Source organism: Typopeltis vanoorti, chromosome 24 (genome assembly GCF_054136105.1).
Source record: "Typopeltis vanoorti isolate ZY-2024b chromosome 24, IOZ_Tvanoo_1.0, whole genome shotgun sequence".
In the NCBI taxonomy this organism is placed as follows: Eukaryota; Metazoa; Arthropoda; class Arachnida; order Uropygi; family Thelyphonidae; genus Typopeltis; species Typopeltis vanoorti.
Window position 1 is genome coordinate 35,212,615 of NC_143572.1, and position 23,964 is coordinate 35,236,578.

Here is a 23,964-nt window from a genome sequence, read left to right on the forward strand (position 1 = left end):
AGCTATAACAAAACTAGCTTTGGTAGCTAAATCACTTTGATTACAGAGGGAAAATAGGCTATTTTGTTGAGTGACTAAATTAGATTTTAAACGCTTCATCTTGTTTTTTCGCAGTTCTGATTCAGGAGGAAATTCAGATGCAAACTTTTTATGATTACATTCATGGTGATGCTTTACATTACTGGCTGATGGTTATATGACAGATATAACCATCAACTATACAAAGAGCCTTTTCACCCTTAACAGTAAAAGCAAAATCATCCTCCCATTGTTGGTTAAACACTCTTTTCTTGTTCATGTTTCCGTTTTATACTCTACTGTTGCTCAGTCATTTTAAACAAGGGTTTTATAACTTTCACTAAAATCAATTTTAATTATTTATTAATCAGAAAAGTACTTATCTACACTAAAATTCACTAGCTATGTTCTGCTACCAGCACAAGTGCGTAACTTGTGTGTACTGCATGAAGAATGATGATGCAGAGTCCAGACACCAAAGGCAGTGGGTAATGCTGAGATCATAGTAGTCACTTTTGGAACTAATTTTGGTGGGAGCGACACAGGCCATAAAATGCCGAAACACTTTTTACCAACCAAATACGATAATAAAATCCACGTTAACAACTCTTTTGACTGGTACCGTTTAAAAGCTAAAAATGTAAAGTTTCAAAATATATGTTTCTTACTTATCTTTAAAGCATTTACGAAATAGAATATTCTAATATTGGTGCATACTATATTACTATAGATTATAAATATAAAAGTTTAGAAAAAATGGTAATGAAAGCCAATATTGTCTCGGGAGCCTCACAATCCAGTTTGCCCACCCTTGTTATATTCCATGATTTCTCAACTATATGTTGTAAAGTGAAAATCAAATCTTGACAGCCTCTATTTGGCCTGAATCCAGCTTGTTCTTCACCAAGGCTTTTCTTTCACAATCCTTCTCAACCGTTTCTCAAGTATACTAAAAATCTTACCAGGAACAGGAATTACAGAGGTATTTCTCAGTAGAGAAATACCTCTGTAATTCTCACCTTTCAGTTTTATTTCCCCTTATAAATGGACACTATGAGAGAGCTCTACTCCAATCATCTGGAATTCATCCCTCTGTCCAGGCCTTTTGAACTATAAAGTGCAGCTACTGTAAGACTTTTATACCTCGATACTTGTGCATTTCTTGTCTAATATCCTCTATTCCAGCTGCCTTTCCACATTTCAGGCTTTTTCTAGTTCAAGTATGGATATGTAATCCTGACTGCATCCCTGTTGAGTTATTTTATTTTTTTACCACTGTGCTGTTATTGCTTGTTTCATTTAGCAATATTTAAAATTTAGTAAATACTCCATACATCAAGGATAGCTTTTTCTCCAGTTTTCATGTCACCTTTATCATCTCTAATTCCTTTTATAGCATTCTTTACTCCATTTCTGAGCTTCAACAACCTCCAGAATAATTTGGCACCTTCTTGATTTTATTTTCTATATTCTTGCCAAAGTCTTCCAATGACTTGTTTAGCTAGTTTCACATAGTATTTAGCTTTCTTACATTTGTCTCCGTATTCTCTAAGAATACAACCCAACTTATTTGCCAGGAACTTTTGATATGCTTTCTTCTTTTCCTTTACTGCCTCTTTAACTTCCTGTGTCCACCAGGGAGTTCTGATTTTTTTATCCTTACAGACAACCTCACCACATGCCTCTCTGCCAGAATTAATCGATGTTTTCGTCAGGGCTTGCCAACGAATCTCCAAGGTTTGGTTCCTGTTCTCAAACTCTTTCATTTTTTGATTAATAATGTTTGTGTATTTTAGTTAGAGTTCATATCTGAACACATAAAATTTTCTTATATGTTCTTCTTTTCAATATGAAATTGAATTTTATCCTGCTCAAGACTAAATGATCATTTTCAATTTCAAATCCTCTGTACACTCTGGTGTTCAGCACCAGGGAGAAGACATCACTATCAACAATAACACAGTCAATGAGACTTTTCTTATTCCTTGTCTCTTCTCTCCACGTGAATTTGTGCACATTTTTATGTTGGAACTAAAAATCTTCATTAAAATTAAAATAGGCACTTTTCTGCCTATTTTAATTGTCTTTGTCTTGTTATTGCTGATTTTCATACCAAATTTATTACAACAGTTATTCAGTTTAGTCAGGGAATCTTTCAGATTTCTACTGGATTTATTTAAAAGCATAATATCTGCATAAAGTAAAGAGCTGAGATTAACATCTCCAATTTTGATATCAGGTTTAATACCACTTTCCTTCATGTGATCCACTTCACTGCATTATTCAGAGGACCAGGTCAGAAGGTATTCCAGATGATTGGAGTAGAGCTCTAATAGTTCTCATTTATAAGAGGGAATAAAGCTGAACATGAAAATTAAGAAGGAATCTCTATTAAACTTTCTAGGTAGAATGTATGCAAGTATACTTGAAGATACTGAGAAAAACTGCAAAAGAGAAACTTGGAGATGAACAAGTTGGATTCAAGAAAAAGAGGTTGTCAAGATCAGATTTTCACTTTATAACAAATAGTTGAGAAATCACAGAATATCAGAAGAATGTAAGTTTTGTAGATCTGGAAAAGCATATGACAAGTTGTCCAGAGAAAAGCTTTTCAAATCACTACAATTATATGGCATAAATGCAACATTATATAGAGTAATACATAATCTATTTTTAAGTTATTTTAGTTGCAAGTCAAGTTAGAATTGAAGAAAATACAGGAAGATGGTCTGAGGTAAAATCAGGAGTAAGACAAGAATGCACACTATCTCCACTCTTATTCATCATCAATATGGATCACATTATGAAAGAAAGTGGCATTAAATGTAATATCAGAATGAGCAATATCAAACTTAGCTCTTTGCATTATGAAGATGATGTTGTACTTTTAAAAACATCCAACATAAATATCATTGATTTTCTAACTAAATTGAATAATAGCTGTAATAAATTTGGCATGAAAATCAGCAATAAGAAGACTAGAACTATGAAAACGGGCTGAAACAGAAATTTTCAACTACCTTCTCAATGGAGAACCTATACAAATAAAATGTTTAAGCTACTGAGGCACAGTTTTTAATGTAGATGGTAAACTAAATTTGGAAATAGACAATCAAACAAGCAAACTGGTATGGTGGGGAGCCAAATGAATAAACTTATAAGGAATAAGAGAGAAATGAGCCAAAACACTAAATTAGTTGTATATTCAAAGCAGTTTTAAGTTATGGATTTGAGTGTTGGGCTAAAAATAAAGCACTTGATTGCAAAGTAGAGACCACAGATATGAGAGTTCTGAGAAAAATTAGAGTAATCAGATGGCATCAATGGCAGAATCATATTAAAAATGAAAATATTAGAAAGGAACTTGACATTCAAGAATGTGTGAAAAGAGCTAAACTAAGGTTAGCATGGGTGCGGAGGCAGCCAGGTGAATGCTTGTTACTACAGTGTGTCATACTCATAGTAAAGTTTGATAGTAGAGTAGTAATGGTGTGGGGTGCATTAAGCTGGTTTAGAGTAAGACTGCTGGTCATTTGTGGTTACATGAAGGCAGCTCAATACCTTGGGTTGCAATTCTAGCTCGCCTCCTCGTGGTGCACCCTGGGTTATGCTAAAGAGCTAGAGCAACTTGCAGCAAGACCATTCTGCAATCTCCTGACCATATTTACACATGGAAACTCAAAACCTTCACAACGGTTCTTCAAACCAGCTGATAAGGAATTGGACATAATAGCCATATCTGCCAGTTAAATGTTGAGGGTATTAGCGCATCAGAATGTCAATGTGTTTCCAAACTTCCACGAGAAAAAAACGATCTACTTCTCATTCAAGAATCACATATCGAAATTGAAGATCAAATTAAATCTAGAGCAATAATCCTTGGCTACGACATTCTTGGGATTACTTAGTCGTAGCTACGGCAACATAACATATGTCTGAATTGGTATTGGGAATGCTGTGCTGATATCTTCTTCTACTGAAGACAAAATCCATAAGATCGCTGTTAAAATAGCAGACATCACGATTGTGAATGTATATAAACCACCTACAACCGTTTGGCAAAATGATGTTCTACAGACATACTCCCACCCAATGGTGTCATCATACTTCTTGGAAATGCGATCGGAATGATCAAAACGGGGAAATATTAGTTGAATTGGCAGATCAACACCATCTTCACTTGATTTTTGATGCCAAGGAAAAAGACACCTTTAAATCAAAAGCCTGGAATAGGAATATAACCCAGATTTGACATTCATTTCCACTGATAGTGAAAATCAGCCTCTACAGACTTTCAGACGTATTCTTGGGGTTTTTCCAAATAGCCAGCACTGTCCCATCTTTATGGAATTAGGAACCCAAATTTCAGTGATTACACCATTTCCTAGACCAAGATGGAATTTCCAAAAAGCTGACTGGGAAAACTTTACTGCAGATCTAGACACACGCCTCAGAAGAATTCCCCCAACTTACAAAAACTATACATGTTTCACTGCAGTAGTTATAGCGATAGCAAAAATACACATTCCTCGGGGCTACCGAAAAGAATACGTGCCTGGATGGTCCAATGAAAGTGAATCTCTGTATCAGGAATTGAAAGTAAGGATCCTGAGATAGGAGAAGAACTGCTCCATAGTCTCAATGCTGCTTGTAGGAAAAAGTGGATTCAAATAAGTGAAAAAACAGATTTCAAACACTCTAGTAGAAAAGCCTGGTCACTACTTAAAAAGCTTGGTTCAAGCCCCTCTGTACCAAAGAAATCTCCTCTTGTCGATCCAAATCAGATAGCAGCTCATATTGTTTCACTTTCTAGAACTCCGATAGATAAAGAACATACTAAAGAGGTAAAACGCGAACTAAAGGCTATGAAGTCTGTAACTCAAAAGAATCAACAATTCTCTTCGCCTTTTTCCCAAAAGGAAATATCCTCGGCGTTTCAAAATATCAAAATGGGGAAGGCTCCTGGATTTGACAATATTCATAATGAATTCCTAATGCACTGTGGACCTTATGCAAGATCATGGCTGGCTAAGTTCTTTAACGATATACTTGAAAGTGGCTGCGTTCATAAAGAATTTAAAAGGCAAAAAATCATTGCTGTGTTAAAGCCAGGTAAGCCAGCAGACAGAACTGAAAGCTATTGCCCCACAGCCCTTTTAAGTGCAACCTACAAATTGTTGGAGAGATTAATATTGCATAGGATCAGCGATAAAATTTTGGAACGCGTCTCAATAGAACAAGCAGGGTTCAGAAGTGATCACAGCTGCACAGATCAAGTTCTCAGCTTAACAACCTACATTGAAACAGGATTTCAAAGATGCCTGAAGACTACTGCAGTCTTTATTGACTTAACAGCGGCTAACGATACTGTTTGGAGGAAGGGACTCATATGTAAATTTCTTAAGGTCATCTCATGTAAAAAATTGGGTCAACTCCTAAACAACTTACTGTGTGATCGATACTTCAGGGTGGTCTCCGGAGAAAGCACTAGTAAACAGAGAGTGCTTAAGAATGGATTACCTCAGGGCTCGCATCGCAGATATTCCAAACAGCCAGCAGGAAGTTTGCTTATGCAGATGATCTAGATTTGGCAATCAGTGATAAGTCTATAAAAAGAACTGAAGAAATATTGACAAATGATTTGTTGGCTTTATGGCAGTTCAATAAAAAATGGAGATTAACACCAAATTCTGGTAAAACTGAATGTTCTTGCTTTCACCTCAATAACAGACTTACAAATCAAAAACCAGATATATGCTGGTGGAACATTAATTTCGTTTAATCCGACACCTAAATATCTGGGAAAAACTCTGGGTAGAACTGTCATATAAACAGCATATGATTAATATCACTGCTAAAGTTTGCACCAGAAATAACATAATTCTAGTAGTAAGACTTATACGTTGGTTAAACATAACTGGTAATTAATTTACGGAATTAACAACGCAAATGAAGTATATTAATTAAAGATAACTTTAATGAATCACTTCTATATTTCGGCAATGTCACATTGCCATCTTCAGGAACATAAAGATATGGTATGTGCACTAAGGAACTAACAAAGCAAATGAGGAAGAAAGTAATGAACTAATTTTGTTCCTAAAGTCCTAATGGTGCCCTCTTGCAGGCTAATCTGGTAGTCTTGGCAGTTGGGCTGAAGTTCTCATAATGAAAGTCTCCCAAATTTGGGGCAGTTTCATGCACCCAAATTTGTTGAGGTTAGGAACGTTTTTTTTTAGAGCTGCTGAAGATTCTTTGAATAATCTTTTGTATTTATACTTGCTGCGATGGATTATTTTGGTTTTCTTCCAACGAATTTTATGGTGGGTATCTAAGGCATGGTCTGCCAACCCAGAGCGGCTGTACTGGTGAAACCGGATGTAGTCTTGGTGTTCTGAAATCCTGATATTTGTTGTTCTGCCTGTTTGGCCAAAGTAGGACAATTTGCAGCTGCAAGGGACCTGGTATACACCAGGTAGGTCTAGGGGAAGTGGTTGGTCTTTGGTAGAGCAGATAAGGGATGCCAACTTTTTATATGGTCTGTAACAGGAAGTAAGGTCATACTTTTTGAGGATATTGGTTATTTTTTCAAAATTAATCTGCTCAGATGACAAGGCCCTGACTATGGAACTAAACCACATCCTCAACACTTGCTTAGCCAATGACTATAACCCCAAAAAAATCCAAAAAATACTAAAACCTGTAAACCACAACCCCCCCCCTCCCCCCATCCACAATAAAGACTACACCAAGTCTATCACTATCCCCTACATCCAGGGCACCTCTGAAAAAATAACCAATATCCTCAAAAAGTATGACCTTACTTCCTGTTACAGACCATATAAAAAGTTGGCATCCCTTATCCGCTCTACCAAAGACCAACCACTTCCCCTAGACCTACCTGGTGTATACCAGGTCCCTTGCAGCTGCAAATTGTCCTACTTTGGCCAAACAGGCAGAACAACAAATATCAGGATTTCAGAACACCAAGACTACATCCGGTTTCACCAGTACAGCCGCTCTGGGTTGGCAGACCATGCCTTAGATACCCACCATAAAATTCGTTGGAAGAAACCAAAAATAATCCATCGCAGCAAGTATAAATACAAAAGATTATTCAAAGAATCTTCAGCAGCTCTAAAAAACGTTCCTAACCTCAACAAATTTGGGAGACTTTCAGCCCAACTGCCAAGACTACCAGATTAGCCCGCAAGAGGGCACCATTAGGACTTTAGGAACAAAATTAGTTCATTACTTTCTTCCTCATTTGCTTTGTTAGTTCCTTAGTGCACATACCATATCTTTATGTTCCTGAAGATGGCAATGTGACATTGCCGAAATATAGAAGTGATTCATTAAAGTTATCTTTAATTAATATACTTCATTTGCATTGTTAATTCCGTAAATTAATTACCAGTCAGAAATAACAGTTCAGAAGCCCTGTGGTACTATATGGGGGGGGGAGCTCAAGTGCCACAACTCTACGGTGCACTGCCATGGGTCTATTTTACAGAGCAGCAGAGTATGGTGCTCCTGTCTGGCTCAATAGTTACCATGTCAATAAACTAGATGCTCAACTTAACTCCACTCTGCATTTAATAATGGGTTGCATTAGGAGTATACCCTTACAATAGCTGCCCACTCTGAGCCATATTGCTCCTCCGAAACTGCGATGACAGGAAGCCTTGCTTCATGAATATAAAAGAATTTTAAATAACCAACCTCCCAATACACAAATTTATTCCAAATGCTTTATCTAATAAACTAAAATCCAGAAGACCTGACATAACTGCCCGTAATCTTCTTAGCCAGAATGACAGTATGGTGAGTAGGTGGGATGCACTGTGGTCCCAAGCAATATCGCCTGAAGTTCATAATTACATAAACATCTTCCAAAAACCATTCTGGACTTGACCTGCTCAGGAATATATGGATGATGGATAACAGGATTCGTACAGGCCATGGTGTATGTGGAGACTTACTTTCAAAGTGGGGTAAGACACCAAATCCTCACTGTCCCTGTGGAGCTGAGACCCAAACCACTCACCATATAGTACAGGAATGTGAGCTGACTGCATATCCAGGTGACTTGAAGGATATCTTTGACCTATCTCCAGAGGCGATCAACTGGATTAAAACCCTAAATGTTAAAATATGATTAATCTTCTGTCTGATGCTTGTCATAATTTTCATATTTGTATTTGCCTGAATGTAGATGTTTTACTTTCTTTTATTCATATTATCATATATGTGTATTTTATCTATATTCATGTGCATTTTATCTTATTGTCTTTTAACCATGTGTAAAATGCCTACGATAAATAAGTACCTTGATATTCTGGATGCTGCCTACACTATGGAAATTTTTATGAAATAGACGTGTGTTACTATCAAGACGACAATGCCCTATGCCAAAAAATCTACAGCTGTTATGGAATAGTATGAAGAGATGGGTGTTAAACATTTCCCCTGGCCTGTGCAGTCCTGACCTCAACCACATGAAACACCTGTGGGGCAAATTGGAACAGCGATTGAGGTCCAGAGCAGCATGTTCTTGATCTGTTACTGAACTCAGTGCTGCTTTGATGGAGGAATGGAGAAAAATTCCACTTGATGTCTGCTGCACATAGAAAAAGCCTCTCTCAGAATGCAGGAGGTGATCAAAGCCAAAAGGTGGACATACCCAATATTAGGGTTTGCCTGCTGGTATCAATTGTAAATTGCTAAATGTGTCCGAACGATTATCGGTAGATGGTGTATATTCACATTTCTATTAGTTGATAATGTTGAATTCAGGTGATCCAGTCTTTTACCATTATTTTACTACCAATATGGCACTTATAACTCCATTTAACTTTTTCTCCTCATACCACTGGCAACATAGAGCAGACTGAAAGTATATCCATTTGCATTAGATAGCAGTATAAGCCATGTGTAATAACTGGATTATACATGTTTCATTGTAACTTTTTTTTTGTGTTTGGTCAAAACAAAAAATACATACATATATTTCGTCAAGTATATATATATATACACACACACACACTTGACGAAAACTTTATATTCTTGTTTTAATCCTACCCAGCAAAAGTTTCACATGAAGTTTTTTCATGACTAGGTTACTGAACACAAAGCTGTTCACATCAAATGGAGTTTCACTTCCTTCATACCCACTTATTCAAAACGAGATCCTACATGCAAAGTATAAAATCTACCAATCTACCAAGAAATTGACAAGAGAAATAAAACTGTTTGCATACAGTGCTCAGAAGTCCAATTAGGTCACAACAAGATTAGTGACTCACCTCAGCTCAATTTCTTCATATATGAAATATAATAAACACATCTGATATATGAAAGTGAAACTGTTTCAAAAGAAAGTGAAATCAATGCAAGTCATGTCATAAGATGTTCGTGAGAAAAATTAAGTTGCTTCTAGCATTGAATAGATTTGCTTTACTTCAGACACATTAATATCTGTATGAAAATATTTCAAGAAAGAGCCTCTCAGTTTTCTAATGTGTAATGTAAAAAAACTACATTATTTTAGCTGTTACTGCTTAAATTGCAAAACATTAGTAGAAACTAACTGCTTTTATATAGATATTTTAAAATTGATATATTAACAGCATGTCTATTTTTACCAATTTAATATCTCTAGTTCTATATTGACAATACACACTTATGGTGAGTGATACTCTTTCAACACCAAACATTGTGGAGACTAGAACCTTTCTCCACCTTCCAGAGTATATCAATAAAACAGTTTCGAAGCCTTGGTGCGAGATAGTGTACAGAATCAAATCTGACAGTAATGCGTTTGAGGCTTCCTGATCAGTAGGCACATAATCTCAATGCCATTGATGTTGCCATATGTGCCTGTCAGGAGGTCCTGTATGGCATTTGAGCACAGAAAAGACTGGACGTTTCTGTTTGAGCACATCTAAGAGGAAGTCCTCTTGCAGCTCTTTTTCTCAGCACTGAAATACCAATAGGATAGTAAACCTAAATAAAGTGTAACTGCAGTTGAAATTAAAAAGTCTTCTACATTCACTTCAACATTTATGATATAAATACCAAATGAACGATGGGCACAATAACTGAATGATTCCTTCTGCTTTTGCATGATCCAATATTCCTTACCAAGGAATGCCTAATCTTCCTCTCTCTCCCCCTACTTTCTGATCCTCTGCAGCTCAAGATTTCCTTGCCTATGTGTATCATTCACCTGCTGTAATCTTTACCGCTATCATTATTACATATCAATCATTATATGCTTCATATCCAAACATGGATATGAAAGAATCTAATGGTTGATACATTTCATCCATATGGAGAGATAAGTAGTTTTTAGATGACATTTCTAAGGTGAAATGGTATAGCAAAACCTTCACAAAGGAAGAAATCATGACCAACTCAGGAGAATACCATCTTTGGTTCCATAGTGTCAGAGTGATTTAGCAGCTTACTATTTTTAAATTCAGGAGAACTAAATGAAACCTTTTAGAAATATATACCAGCATGTATTTTCAGTGGAAAAAAAAAAAATAAATTCTCACTGAAATACTTGGAATCATTTTTTAAAGTCAACAATAGTGAAAACATTACATGATGTTTTTATTATTTTACTTAAAACTGAAGTTCAGAAAAAATTATTCCCGTGCCAGATGTATTAGAAGGTTTCTCAGTAATAGTTAAAGGAAAACTTCATAATAACTGGAGCCTAGGTACTAGGGTAGAAATGAAAATACTAGGTGTAAATATAACTGACAATGGGTTTCATCATTAGGCCATAATAGTACAGATGATTATGCCCACTAATTTCATCACACATGCTAGTGGCTTCTTCTGGATTAGAAAGAAAGTATGCACTCAATTTGGTTAAATGCATACCTTGTGGATTGTATATTTCATCCAATTGCATAGATGCTGACCTATGGTCTTTGTTAGATAATATGATCAACTCTTCTTACAATAACCTTTTTCTGACCTCCAAAAACAGACAAATCAAAAAAATCGTCCCTGAAAGTTACCATACCTGATGAAAAAGTGGTAATAAACTTCTCTAATCATAACTTGAGATCAGCAGAAGCTAGCATTTTAAAGAAAGGTTAACCTTTCTGTCACACCAGAATACATTCCTAAAACAAATTTTATTTGCCAAGTAAAAAGGCCTTTTACTTTCTACCTCAACCTGTTTCAAATGACATCAGATTGTGATCCTTTACTCTTCTTCTCATCCTCCTAGAAAAAAGCTCTTTCAAAATTAAGATATTATAATACTTAATTGTGAAAAACAACTGATTATATGTCTAAGATTTCATCTTTACTTTCAGATAGCTCCACTTGTACTACATTGGATTATGAACCCCACTTGGACAAATCATGAGGAGACCAATAACCTTTTATGCAAAATGCTCACATGGCCTACAGAAGATTGAAATTATGCATTCCTTAACTCCACCACAATATGGAACGCCAAGGGTTCCAAAGACTAACGTTCCTCTTTGGCCTATCACAGATGGTATTAGTTCACTTACCTACATAACTGTTATCAAAGAGCCATATTAGACATATGAACTAAATCAAAAACTTGCAACATGTACACAAACTAGGATAAATTTCCATCTTACCATCAGATATTCTAGCTAGTCTACATATTGTATCCTTGTTCACCAATGTTCCTGTGGATTAATTTATGACACTTATAGATGATCTGTTCCCTCTTGACATCTCTAGTCATTTATTTCAGATAGAATGGGAATATTTACAAGCAGCTATGTGGCCTCGCAAATGGGAAGCCTTGCCTCCATGTGCTGATTTATTCACGAAAAACTCTGGAAAAACATTTTCTCACATCTACAAATCAAAAGACTTCACTTTGGTGGAGATACGTAGATGATGTAGTTATCTGGAAATACAAATGCTGCCGAGTCGCACAATTTTCTTTCATCCATCAACTCTTTCCATCATAAAGTTAAATTCACTTTGGAATTTAAAAATGAAGGAAAATAACCTTAGAATCTAAGGTATTTATATAGAAACCAGTGATTTGATGTGATATTTGGAAGTTGCTTATTCAGCACATCAGACTAACTTTTCTGCTAACAATCATCCATACTCATGCTTGCATAAGAGTGGCTTTTTGATTTTTTTGATTTTTATTTTTGGGTAACAGTTTTCTACATGTTTGTCTTTTAGTTATATAATGGTTCATGTTTATCCTTTTATTATATTATACATATTTTTTTTGTTCTTCTAACCCAGAAGAGGTCACTAGCATATATAGCAAAACTAATTAGTATAATCATATGTACTATAGTTCGCCCACCGTTTGTAGGTCCCTGCTTCGCGTCTTTCCAAGAATAGTCTATTCATGCTGAAGGGGAGAAAGAAATTAAGGATGTCCGAATTGGTCGCCAACACGCAAAATCATGTGCTTTATAGGTAAAATTTTCCAACTGTTATACAAGCAACATAGTTAACTACAATAATCATAAAAGAGAAGTTAATTTTCCCGACCAGTAATAATAAACAACTCATACCACAATACGGACTGATTACCCTATTATCGGAATGGATTATCCTTTTTCTAACATGCGCAGAAGTGTCGAAGGATCTCTAATCGGTGGGCGAACTATATTATGGCTTAATAAAATCCAATGTTTAATTTTTTTTTTGGTTCAAGCTATAGTACATTAGTACCATGTATGGGGGTAGTGGGTTGGGAAAGGAGGAACTGGATTTAAATGACTGTAAATTGCATTCCTTGGGAAACACAGCAGGGGGGGGGAGACTGTTCCACAGTGCAGGGATCAAGGAGGAGGAAAAGAAAGTTGTTTTGTTTGTTTCTAGGTGTACTGTGAAGGGATGTTGAGCATCAGCTGCCGTGTTCCAACGAGCTTAATACTGAGTAGAGGAATTATTATTTCAGATGAGCATTTCCCATGGAATTATTTGTAGAATTATACATACTGCAGAAACCAGACGTCTGTGCAAAAGTGAGGGGAGAGAGAGAGGGTAAGAGATGGGTCATTAATAAGTCTAATTGCTCTCCTCTGTATTGAGTCAAGCATTTTGAGAGAGCTTTTAGGGGCCCCCACCTCATATGTGGGAGCACCATTCAATAGCTGGGCGGATTTGTATAATGTTAACAGCTGTTCAGGGATGCAATTTTACATCGCATTTGTTTTTTGGTGGATAATTTTACATACTCATCAGGAAGATAGATATTTTAAGCTAATAATAGTATTTGATTTTTAATTTATTATTTCGTAAAGTATTCCACTAGTTATACTGATCTGCAATTCAATTCAGAAATATACTACGAATTAAGTTGTTACAATCGTAAGCAACTTAATTAACAGACATCGTTTAACAAAAACAGAATATCTATTAGAATTATCTGGTTCAATACGAACTAGAGAATAAACACTTGCATTCAGATTGAATAAATGCCTGAATATTTATTCTTAATCTAATCTACTTTCAAGGAGAGGAAGTGAAGGAAAAACACATTTCAATGCAGGAATAGAAAATTAGAATCTTGGGCTTTAGCACTTATAATTAAAGTAGACATCTTTCACTACTTTTCTACATAATTTCCGCCATTGTTCAGGCACTTATCATAACGGGGTACCAAGAATTGTATACCTTCATTGTAGAAGGTTGCTGCATGTGACGCAAACCACGTATTGACTGCCTCTTTGACCTCATCATCTTTGTCATGAAACTGCGAGCCACCAAGGAAAGATTTCAGATGTTTGAACTTGAACAGGTGAAAGTCGCTTGGTGCGAGGTCAGGACTATATGGGGGATGATGAAATTGTCCCAAGCCAAATTGTGGCAAAAATTTGTGTTATGCCAGGGGTGTGTGGGCGGGAGTTATCATGAATCAAAACAATGCCCTTAGTAAGCATGCCACGTTGTCTATTCTGGATTGCATGACACAGTTTCTTAAGGGTTTGGCAGTACATACTTGCGTTGATTGTGGAGCCTTGACAAGAGGTCTACCAGCAAAATTCCTTCTCTGTCCCAAAACACAGTGCACATGATTTTCCAAGTGGAAACCATTGTCTTCAATTTCATCTTGACTGATGATGAGGTGTGGCTCCACTCCATGGATTGTTGTTTGGATTCAGAGGTTGCATGCGACACCCAAGTCTAGTCCCTGGTAATAAGTCTGCTCAGAAAAGCCTCGACATCCTCATGGTAGTGTGTGTCAAGAATTACAACACACTGCCCAGCTGATTCACTTTGTGTTGTTCTATAAGCAACTTCGGCACCTAGCTTGCCCATAATTTCTGATAATTCAGTTTCTCTGACACAATTTCATGAAGACATGAATGCGAAACTTCTGGATATTGCAGTGAGAGTGACATCATAACAAATCCCCTATTCTGTCGAATCTTCTCTTCAACTGAATGCACCAAGTCGTCAGTCACTAAAGATGGTCGCCCGCTCCTTTCATCATCGTGCACACCTGTCCTTCATTAAAAAGTCTTGCCCATCTTTGTACCATTGAATTACTCACTGTGTGTTCTCCATAAACCTCAATAATTTGCCGATGAATTTCAGCTGCTTTAAACGTTCCTGACATTCAAGAAACGGATAACTGACCTAATTTCACATGCAGCTGGTGATTCAATTTTCTTAGACATAAACACACACACACACACACACACACACACACACAGTGAAAATGTCTGAAAATGGCACCAATGCCTTGCTAACGAATCAACAAACTCATCATGGATGGGCATCATTGTAATTGCAGCGCTGCAGTGAAAATATTTAAAGACGAAACTTACTACCTGGATGTCCCTCGTGTATATATATTTACATTTTTTGAGGTGCTTAAGGGTCAAAGCTGTATAACTGAGAGAAGACCTCCACATAGCCGTTAAAGGAATGCAGAGAACCAACCAGGACTTCTGACCTAATGTCCAATCCTCACCCTCTCGTGGTGCACCCTGTTGAGTATCTACCTGGATACTGAACGAACGAGGATGGGCTGGCAATTTGGGATTTAGCCAACCAAATTGCAATTCTTATTGGCTTAAACCAAATTACAAAATGATGGTACAACATAACAAAATTTCATGCCAGCTGGGACGTCGCCTGGTTAAACAAGTCCCACATTGTTTTCACCAGGGTGAAAAGTGAAAAGTCAGCTACTGGAACAAATCTGAAAAAACATACCAACTAAACACCAGAGTTAAAGATCGGTACTATCAACATAAGAAGCCTGAATGGCAAAGAACTGAAGCTAGCTGAGGAATTAGATAAGTGCCAGATCGACATAATAGGGATGATTGAAACAAAAAAAGACAAACTGGTGAGATCGTTCTGAGCAATAAATACAAAATGTTATATTCAGGCAATGACAATCAAGGAAAAAGGAGTACCCATTGTATTCAACACTAAATACAGGGCTAATCTTCTTAAATGGCAGGCAGTCTCAAGTAGAGTGAGTTGGGCAAATATCAGAATGGGGAATTGGACAATGAGAGACTTATTTGTGCCTATGGTCCCATAGAAGGTTCTACTAAGGTAGAAATGGAGGAATTTGAGGATTTAGAGAAAGCATCTGACATAATGAAAAAGGAAAAGCTGGTCCTTGTTGGGGATCTAAATACCAGAGTAGGAAATTATTGTCAGACATACAAAAATATTTTGGGAAAATTTGGAGAAAAGAGCAAAGCTAATAATAATGGCAATACCTGTTGGATTTCTGCTCAGGACATGGACTGGTTATTACTAACACCATGTTCCAACATAAAAAGGTGCACAAATTAACATGGAGAGAAGAGGCAAGAAATAAGAAAAGTCTCATTGACTATGTTATTGTTGATAGTCATGTTTTCTCCCATGTGCAGGACATAAGTACAGAGGATTTGAAATTGGAAGTGATCACTATTTAGTCTTGAGCAGGATAAAATTTAATTTCATATCGAAAAGAATAACACGTAAGAAAGTTTTAAAGCGAATAAAAGTTGAGCAGCTCTCAAATATGAACTGTAGACTAAATTACACAAAGATTACTGAAGAAAAAATGAAAGAGATTGAGAACAGGAACCAAACTTTATGGATTCAGTGGCATGCCTTGAAGAAAACCTTGATTGATTCAGCCAGAGAGGCATGTGGTGAGGGTGTCTGCAAGGATAGAAAAATCAGAACTCCATGGTGGACACAGGAAGTTAGTTAAAGAGGCAGTGAAGGAAAAGAAGAAACCATATCAAAAGTTCCTGACAAATAAGTCAGCTTGTGCTCTTAGAGAATACAGAGACAAATGTAAGAAAGCGAAACACTGTAAAACTAGCTAAACAAAAGTCATGGGAGGACTTTGGCAAGAACATAGAAAATAAATAACAAGAAGGTGGCAAAATATTTGAGGTTGTTGAAGAAGCTTAGAAATGGAAGAAAGAGTACTGTAAAAGGAGTTAGAGATGATAAAGGTGACATGAAAATGGGAGAAGATATCCTTGAAATATGGAGTAATTACTCTGAAAAATTACTAAATGAAACAATCAGTGACAGTACAGTAGTAAAAAACATTCAACAGGCATACAGTCAGGAATACATATCCATACTTGAAGAAGAAAAAGCCATCAAAGGCTTGAAATGTGGAAAGGCAGCAGGAGTAGATGATATTCGACCAGAAATGCTGAAGTATGGTGGTATAAAAGTCTTCCAGTGGCTGCACTGCATAGTTCAGAAGGCCTGGATAGAGGGACGAATTCCCGATGACTGGAGTAGAGCTCTCATAGTACCCATATATAAAAAGGGGAATAAGACTGAATGTGAGAATTACAGAGGTATTTTCCTCCGGAGTGTTCCTGGTAAGATATATGCAAGTATACTTGAGAAACAGTTGAGAAGAAAAATTTTTTTTGAAGAACAAGCTGGATTCAGGCCAAATAGAGGCTGTCAGGATCAGATCTTCACTTTACGACAAATAGCTGAGAAAGCATGGGAATATAACAAAGATCTGTATTTAAGTTTTGTCGATCTGGAAAAGGCATATGACAAGGTGCCAAGAGAGAAGCTATTCAATACGCTACAGTTATATGGCGTCAATGGGGCATTATATCAAGCAATACTTAGTCTTTATTTGAGTTGTAAGCCAGCAGTTAGAATTGAAAGAAGTACAGGAAGATGGTTTAATGTTAAATCTGGTGCGAGACAAGGATGTACATTATCCCGTCTGTTATTCATTATCTATATGGATCACATTATGAAGGAAAGTGGTATTAAACATGATATCAAAATTGGAGGTGTTAATGTCAGCTCTTTGCTTTATGCGGACGATGTTATACTTATCAATAAATCCGCTATGAGTTTGCAAGATTCTCTGACTAAATTGGATAACTGTTGTAATAGATATGGTATGAAGGTCAGAAATAAAAAGACCAAGACAATGAAAATAGGCAGAATCATTGAAAATGTCAACTGCATTGTGAATGGAGAACCTGTGGAACAAGTAAAACATTTCACCTACTTAGGAACGATTTTCAGTGAAGATGGTAAATTAAATATAGAAATAGACAACAGAATCAGCAAAGCAGGTATGGTGGGAAGTCAATTGAATAAATTCATATGGAATAAGAGAGAAATTAGTTGGAACACTAAATTATACAAGACAGTGTTCAAACAAGTTTTTTAACTTATGGATCTGAGAGCTAGATCAGAAATAAAACACTTGACCAAAGACTAGAGACCACAGATATGAGAATCCTGAGAAAGATTAGAGGTGTGAACAGATGTGAATGGCAATATCATATTAAAAACAAGGATATTAGGAAAGAACTTGACATTGTCAACATCCAGGAATGCGTTAGCAGAGCTAATCTCAGGTGGTATGGTCACTTAAAACAGAATGGGCAAGTAAAGATTAGCAAAACAAGTGTTCTCTGCCAGGTTGGCAGGAAAACGACCCAGAGGAAGACCACGATTGATACGGTACAAAGTGCCTTAGACGATAGAAATATAAGATCTGATAATGTTGGAGTCTTGACAAGTAACAGACTGATTTGGAGGAAAATTGTAGATAGGAAGTTAGTGGTGATGTAAATTTTTCATGTAATACTATCATATCCTGTACAACCCTTGAGAGTACATGGCAGGAAGATGATGATGATGATATATATTTCTCCTGTTGTCAATTCTGTAGATATGTTCAAAAGTTGACTTTTCTTCTGATTATTTACTTCAGTTAGATTTTCTGATTTACTGTTCTGTAAAGTTCTTCATTCATTCATTTTGCATACATTCAATCTGGAGAATCTTTGTACAGCATGTTCTTTCGATATCAGTATTCACATTACAGAGTTATTAACCATTAACTATGTGCCACATCTATATAAAGCCCTGTCCAAAGATTGAGACATGATTAACAGAAGACAATATACTAATAGGAATAGAAGTTGCAGGATATAACATTCTTTGGCAAGATAAGAAGGGCATGGTGGAGTATTGCTTATGATAAGTGATGAGTTGTCCTCTCAGGACAGGATATTTAGTAAGGTGTTACTAAAAACCAGGGAGCATGGAGGGTGAAAAGCAGAATATGTTCAGGCAACTGCATGTAATAGTAAGGGAATGGAATTTCTGGAATTCTTGAGAGACAATTGTGTCAGGCAACATAGTCGAAGGAACACAAGGTTCAAGAGTTTTGGATTTGGTCCTAGTAGCATCAAATCAAATTTTAACTGAGTGGCTAGTAATTTTGCTAAATGTTTAGCTAGTTTATATTACACAAACAATTCTCCCTCTTTTGTTAAAAATTCTACCCACCTAAAAAGTATTTTAGAAAACCGCACCTTAAATAGTTCAGACCTAATAATGAGTTTTGATATCACCTCATTATTTACTAATGTACCACTGATTGAAACGCTTAACTTACTAAATTCACAATTTCCCCCAGATATATTTCAGCTATTTAAATTCACAGTACAGGCAGGTCCTTTTACATGGAAAGGGAAAATATACAAACAATTAGATGGGACAGCTATGGGTTCACCCCTTTCTCCCCCCTTAGCCAACTTCTACATTGAACATCTGGAAAAATTAGCTATCAACACAACCACTCTCAAACCTAGTCTCTGGCTACGCTATGTTGACGATGTGTTTGCTATTTGGCCACATGGCCCAGACACATTGAATACATTTTTAGTGCATCTAAATAGCCAGCACCATAAAATCCACTTTACAATGGAACTAGAAGCCAATGACTGCCTGCCCTTCTTGGACACACTGATCACACGTCTTCCAGAAGGTTCCTTATCATTTTCGGTTTATAGAAAACCCACACATACAGGGAGATACTTACACAAACAATCACACCATCACCCTTCTCAACAATAAGGTATCTTATAAACACTAACCCATAGAGCTAGAGCAATCTGTTCCAATGACATTGCTCTCACTGCTGAACTTTCTCGCCTACGTCAAACCTTCTTAATCAATGGTTATAATCCCCACAAAATAGATAACATACTAAATACTACCCATAAATCCCCTCTATCTACCACAGAAGACTACAACAAAACCATCACCATCCCATACATTAAAGGCACATCTGAAAAGATATCTAGGGTGCTTAACAAACGCCAACTATGCACAGTATTTAAACCTTATATAAAATTAGCAACTCTCATCCGTTCACCTAAGGACAAATGCACTCCTTTATCACATCCAGGTGTCTATGAAGTGCCCTGTTCTTGCCATCAAGCCTACTACGGACAAACAGGAAGAAATGTGGACATCCGCCTCAGTGAACACAAAAAATATATCCGACACTTTCGCTATGGTAAGTCAGGTCTGGCAGACCATGCTTTGGATACCCCTGCACACAGGGTCAATTGGAAAGAAACAAAAGTAATGCACAGAAGTTTCTACAAGTCAGAGAGGTTGTTCCTGGAATCAACAGAAGCCTTAAAACCTACTCCAAACCTTAACAAGTATGGCTGTATAAATCTACCAAAGATTTGGGAGACAGTCATCCTAAGACCAAATTAATATTTTTTTAATTTATATTTTTTCAATTTGAATTTTTTTTTTTTATCTAGATGGCGCCACATTGGGACTTTAGTCTTGTGTTGCATGCTGCAATCACTTGTACTAGCCCCCACTGTTACACCGGATTGTGGTTGTCTTACATTTGTAAGAAACTTTGTGTGTGCTCCGAAGATGCTGGATATAATACCAGCGAAATACTAGCTTTAAGTTAATAAATAGTTATTTTCTTAACTATCTGTGTTCTTATTATACCGTGAAACCTATTGCAACACTTCTTGAGGAAAACTGTTCCGAAGGGAGAGGTGAACAGAATAAAAGAGGATGAATAGAAGCAGGTTTGGTGCATTTGCCGTTGCATAGTGTGACTGATGCAAAGGACATACAAGTTGTTTAATGAACACTTTATTGGGGTATTTCATCCTGGAGAAGTAGGTTTTAATACTAGTGGGATAGAGCAGGTTCTAGGTTTGCAAGAACGGTGTTTGTGGATGTCAAAGCAATGGAACTGAGTAGGATTTCACTATGGGTTTTGAGAGAATGTGCTAAAGTAACTGATAGCTCCATTGACCTGGCTTTTCAATGAGAATCTGACCATGGGAAAGGTGCCCAAGGATAAGGTAAGATATCACATAAGTAGTAGAACAGAAGTGTTAAACTATAGACCAGTTTGTATTTCATCATTTGTAGCAATGAGCAGATGTCATCTGTGAGAGTCAACATGGATTTGTTAAGGGGCACTCGTTTTATTAAGCTGCTTGTTTTTCACAATAAAGTAAAAAAAGCAGTTGAAAGAAAGGCATATTCTGTTTGTTTTTTTTAACAAAAAAAGGTATTTGACAGGGCACTACATGATAAGCAGATATTTGAGTTAGAGCATATGCGTTTAGATGTTTCGTTATGAATTGGATTGTCTGTCTGATAGATAGAGCTATGTACAAGAAAGTGGTATCAAAGAAGCAAGAGGGTACAGTGGGGTCCTACAGGGACTTGCATTGTTTAATCTTTATATCACTGACGGTCAATGAATTACAAGAGGATATTCAGTTGTTTGCAGATTATGTGAAGCATTATTAGTAATAGTGCAGTGGTGCATGGAAGTAGCACTTCAAGAGAATTTCAATAAGCTGGACAAATAGGCAAATGAATGAGATTATCAGTTTAATTCAGATAATGGAAAGAATGTCAAGTCTTGAAGTTTGAGATATATCCATGGGAGGCTGCACACTGTTGGAGGAACTGTAGAAACTGAAATTCAGAGAACATATTGTAAAAGTGGTGAAAGCAACCAAGAGGATTGCTACAATACTGAGAAAGATGCTGACCAGTAGAGATGAGAATTGTCATTCCATTGTATAAAGCCCTGATCAGACCACACCTGGTTTATTGTGCTCAAATTTTGTCCCCAGGATTTGAAAGGATAAATTATCCTTGAAAAGAGTATAGAGGCAGATAAAGATGATATCAAGACTATGATGTTGGTAATAAGGATAGAATGATGAGACATTTAAACTATTGAAAGGCAGTTACAAGTTTGAAACTGAGGAGATCTTTAGTTTGGTGGAAAAAGGAGAAGGAGCATGCAGAAGGGGCCATCCATGGAAATTGCAAAAGGAACTCATGAGCAAAGGAGGTGGCTGAACAGTAGAATGCATTGCCTGATAAGGTGGTAAGAGCATGAATAATGAATGAATTCAAGGAGTAGTATGATACTGTGTTTCTAGGGTGGGTCTCCAATGATGCCATAGAGGTCCCAAATCATAATAATAAACTAACAAAACTTTATGTAATAACAAAACATTTCTTTCAATATGGAAATTGCTTATACTTACACAGTAGGTACATATTCACCAGGAAAGCTGTCAGTAGTATAAGAGATTAGCATGCATGTTTTCCCTACAGTTCCATCTCCAACAACAACACACTTAATTGGTCGTCCAGAAGATACACTCCCTGCTGGGACCCTCTGCATTGTGGCTTATTTTGTTAAGTACACTTCAGCTATTAATTTTCACTTAATTTTGCCACAACTCACCAAGCTACACAAACATACACAAAAGAAAAAAATTACATTAATCAAATTTAGTCTCTAAACACATTCTGAACTAATAATGGAACTGCACTTAATTATAAATTACTAATTGAATATTCAGCTCATATTAAACTATAACAAAGGATCTGAAGGTGAGCCAATGGAAAAGGCAGGCTACTAAGTTTATATAACATGTCTTCCAAAATCACCTCTTGAAGATGAAAATCTTCACTGTTTCATAACTTATAACTGCAATGCAGTTATGAGTTAGAATTAACTCATAATATCAGGCTTCTTTAGAGGAGCTTAAATATCTCTCTCTCTTTACAAAAAAGCATTTGCAGAAGAGCCACATATACTGCAATGAGTCTTTCACTCCATAAGGTCTGACATAAAATCCAGCCATTCCACATGCCATGAAAAGAATCTGGAACTGAATGCTTCCAAACTACACTTGAAACTTCACTTGCCATGAACTACAAAATCTCACTTGTATGTATCCATCTTATCTGCATGTATTACACAGATCTGGTTACATGATTACAGGTGATAAGCAAATGAAAGCATATGCAAAAGTAAACAAAAAATTGTCTCAGGATTCTTGAATGCTATTTATAAGGACAGATTAAGGGAATGTTGTCTAGGGAGCTTGGTAGATAGAAGAAGAGGTGATAAGTTGGTGAAAGAATCCCATCAAATAGATACAGGGAAATTATTGTACAGGGTAGATGGGAGAACAAGAGTTCATCCATGGGTCATAGGAGTAAGAAAGTGAAAAACATTTTTTTGGATGCCAAGCAGTGGAATTAATAGAATGCACTGTCAGAATAGGTAGTGAATGCTCTAATAGTGAATGTTTTCAAGACAAAGCATAATAGGTATTGTGGTCTGCAAGTGTCTGGCCTCCTGCAATGAGTCATCTGAATCCATGGAGGCCTAAAAAATAAATACTGTAAGAGCCCTTACTAACTCGTGTTTCTATCATCTCTCCAACTCTGAGGACCACATACATTTATTCTGTTCTCACATGTGTAATTCCATAGGCCAATTATCTGACCTAGTTACAGTCTGCTGGATCTTTTCAAATGTCTTCCCATCTCCTCTTAAGTCAACTGACGATATCTGAGTACAGAAGTCAAGATGTTTTCTCATCCCTTGTGCAGTGGAAGAATAACTTCCTTATTCTTTTAAACGTTGCAATTAACCCATGTGATGACTTAACCATCATAGCAATGTAGATCCTCAACTTTACTTCACTTTCTACAATCAGCCCAAGGTCTCTAGACTCACTGACCGTCTGTAGCAAATTATTAATATAATGCTCTGCCTGCAATACCGTCAATCCAAAATGTAGTATCATTTACCCATAGAACCTGTTTGACAAGATCAGAATGCAAGGATTCTGTATTGGAAATGCCCCTTACTAATCTGCAACACTGGAATATAACTTACTAGCCAAACCAACCCCAATATCATTAATATTCCACGCCAAGCAATGAAATTTATCTTCCACCTAAAAACTTTCACAAACACCCATATTCAACTGGGATCTGAATCCATAGCTCTAACTAGAGAAGCAGACATGCCATTAGATCAATATCTTTAGGTGATAGATGATTTTCATCGCTTAGTGTAAACCCCCAATTTATTAGGGACCCAATTTGCTTGGAAACAAGTATGTTTGTATCACTATACTACCATACTGCTATATAATATAACCTATAGTATACCAAATCATCAACTTAGTTTCTCTCCACTCCATAGATAAATACCTCTCATCTTCCATAAACAAGATGTTTCTAGCCTGGTTGGCCAAGTGGTTAGCGTATCCATTCTCCAGCCAAAAGGCTGCAGGTTTGAATCCTGCTGTGGGTATGGATGTTTGTGATTGTCTGTGG

The 23,964-nt window shown here is 36.7% G+C and overlaps 1 protein-coding gene across 2 annotated transcripts in view; it reads right to left on the reverse strand.

Moving 5' to 3' along the window:
* Nucleotides 1-23,964, reverse strand: part of Mtl (Rac family small GTPase Mtl) — a 118,812-nt gene that overhangs the window by 69,374 nt on the left and 25,474 nt on the right. For both annotated transcript variants that reach the window (XM_090413977.1, XM_090413979.1), the window contains exon 2: nucleotides 21,867-22,073. In XM_090413977.1, the coding sequence (XP_090270103.1) occupies nucleotides 21,867-22,006 (140 nt within the window). In that variant the 5' untranslated portion in view covers nucleotides 22,007-22,073. The remainder of the gene's footprint in view (nucleotides 1-21,866; nucleotides 22,074-23,964) is intronic.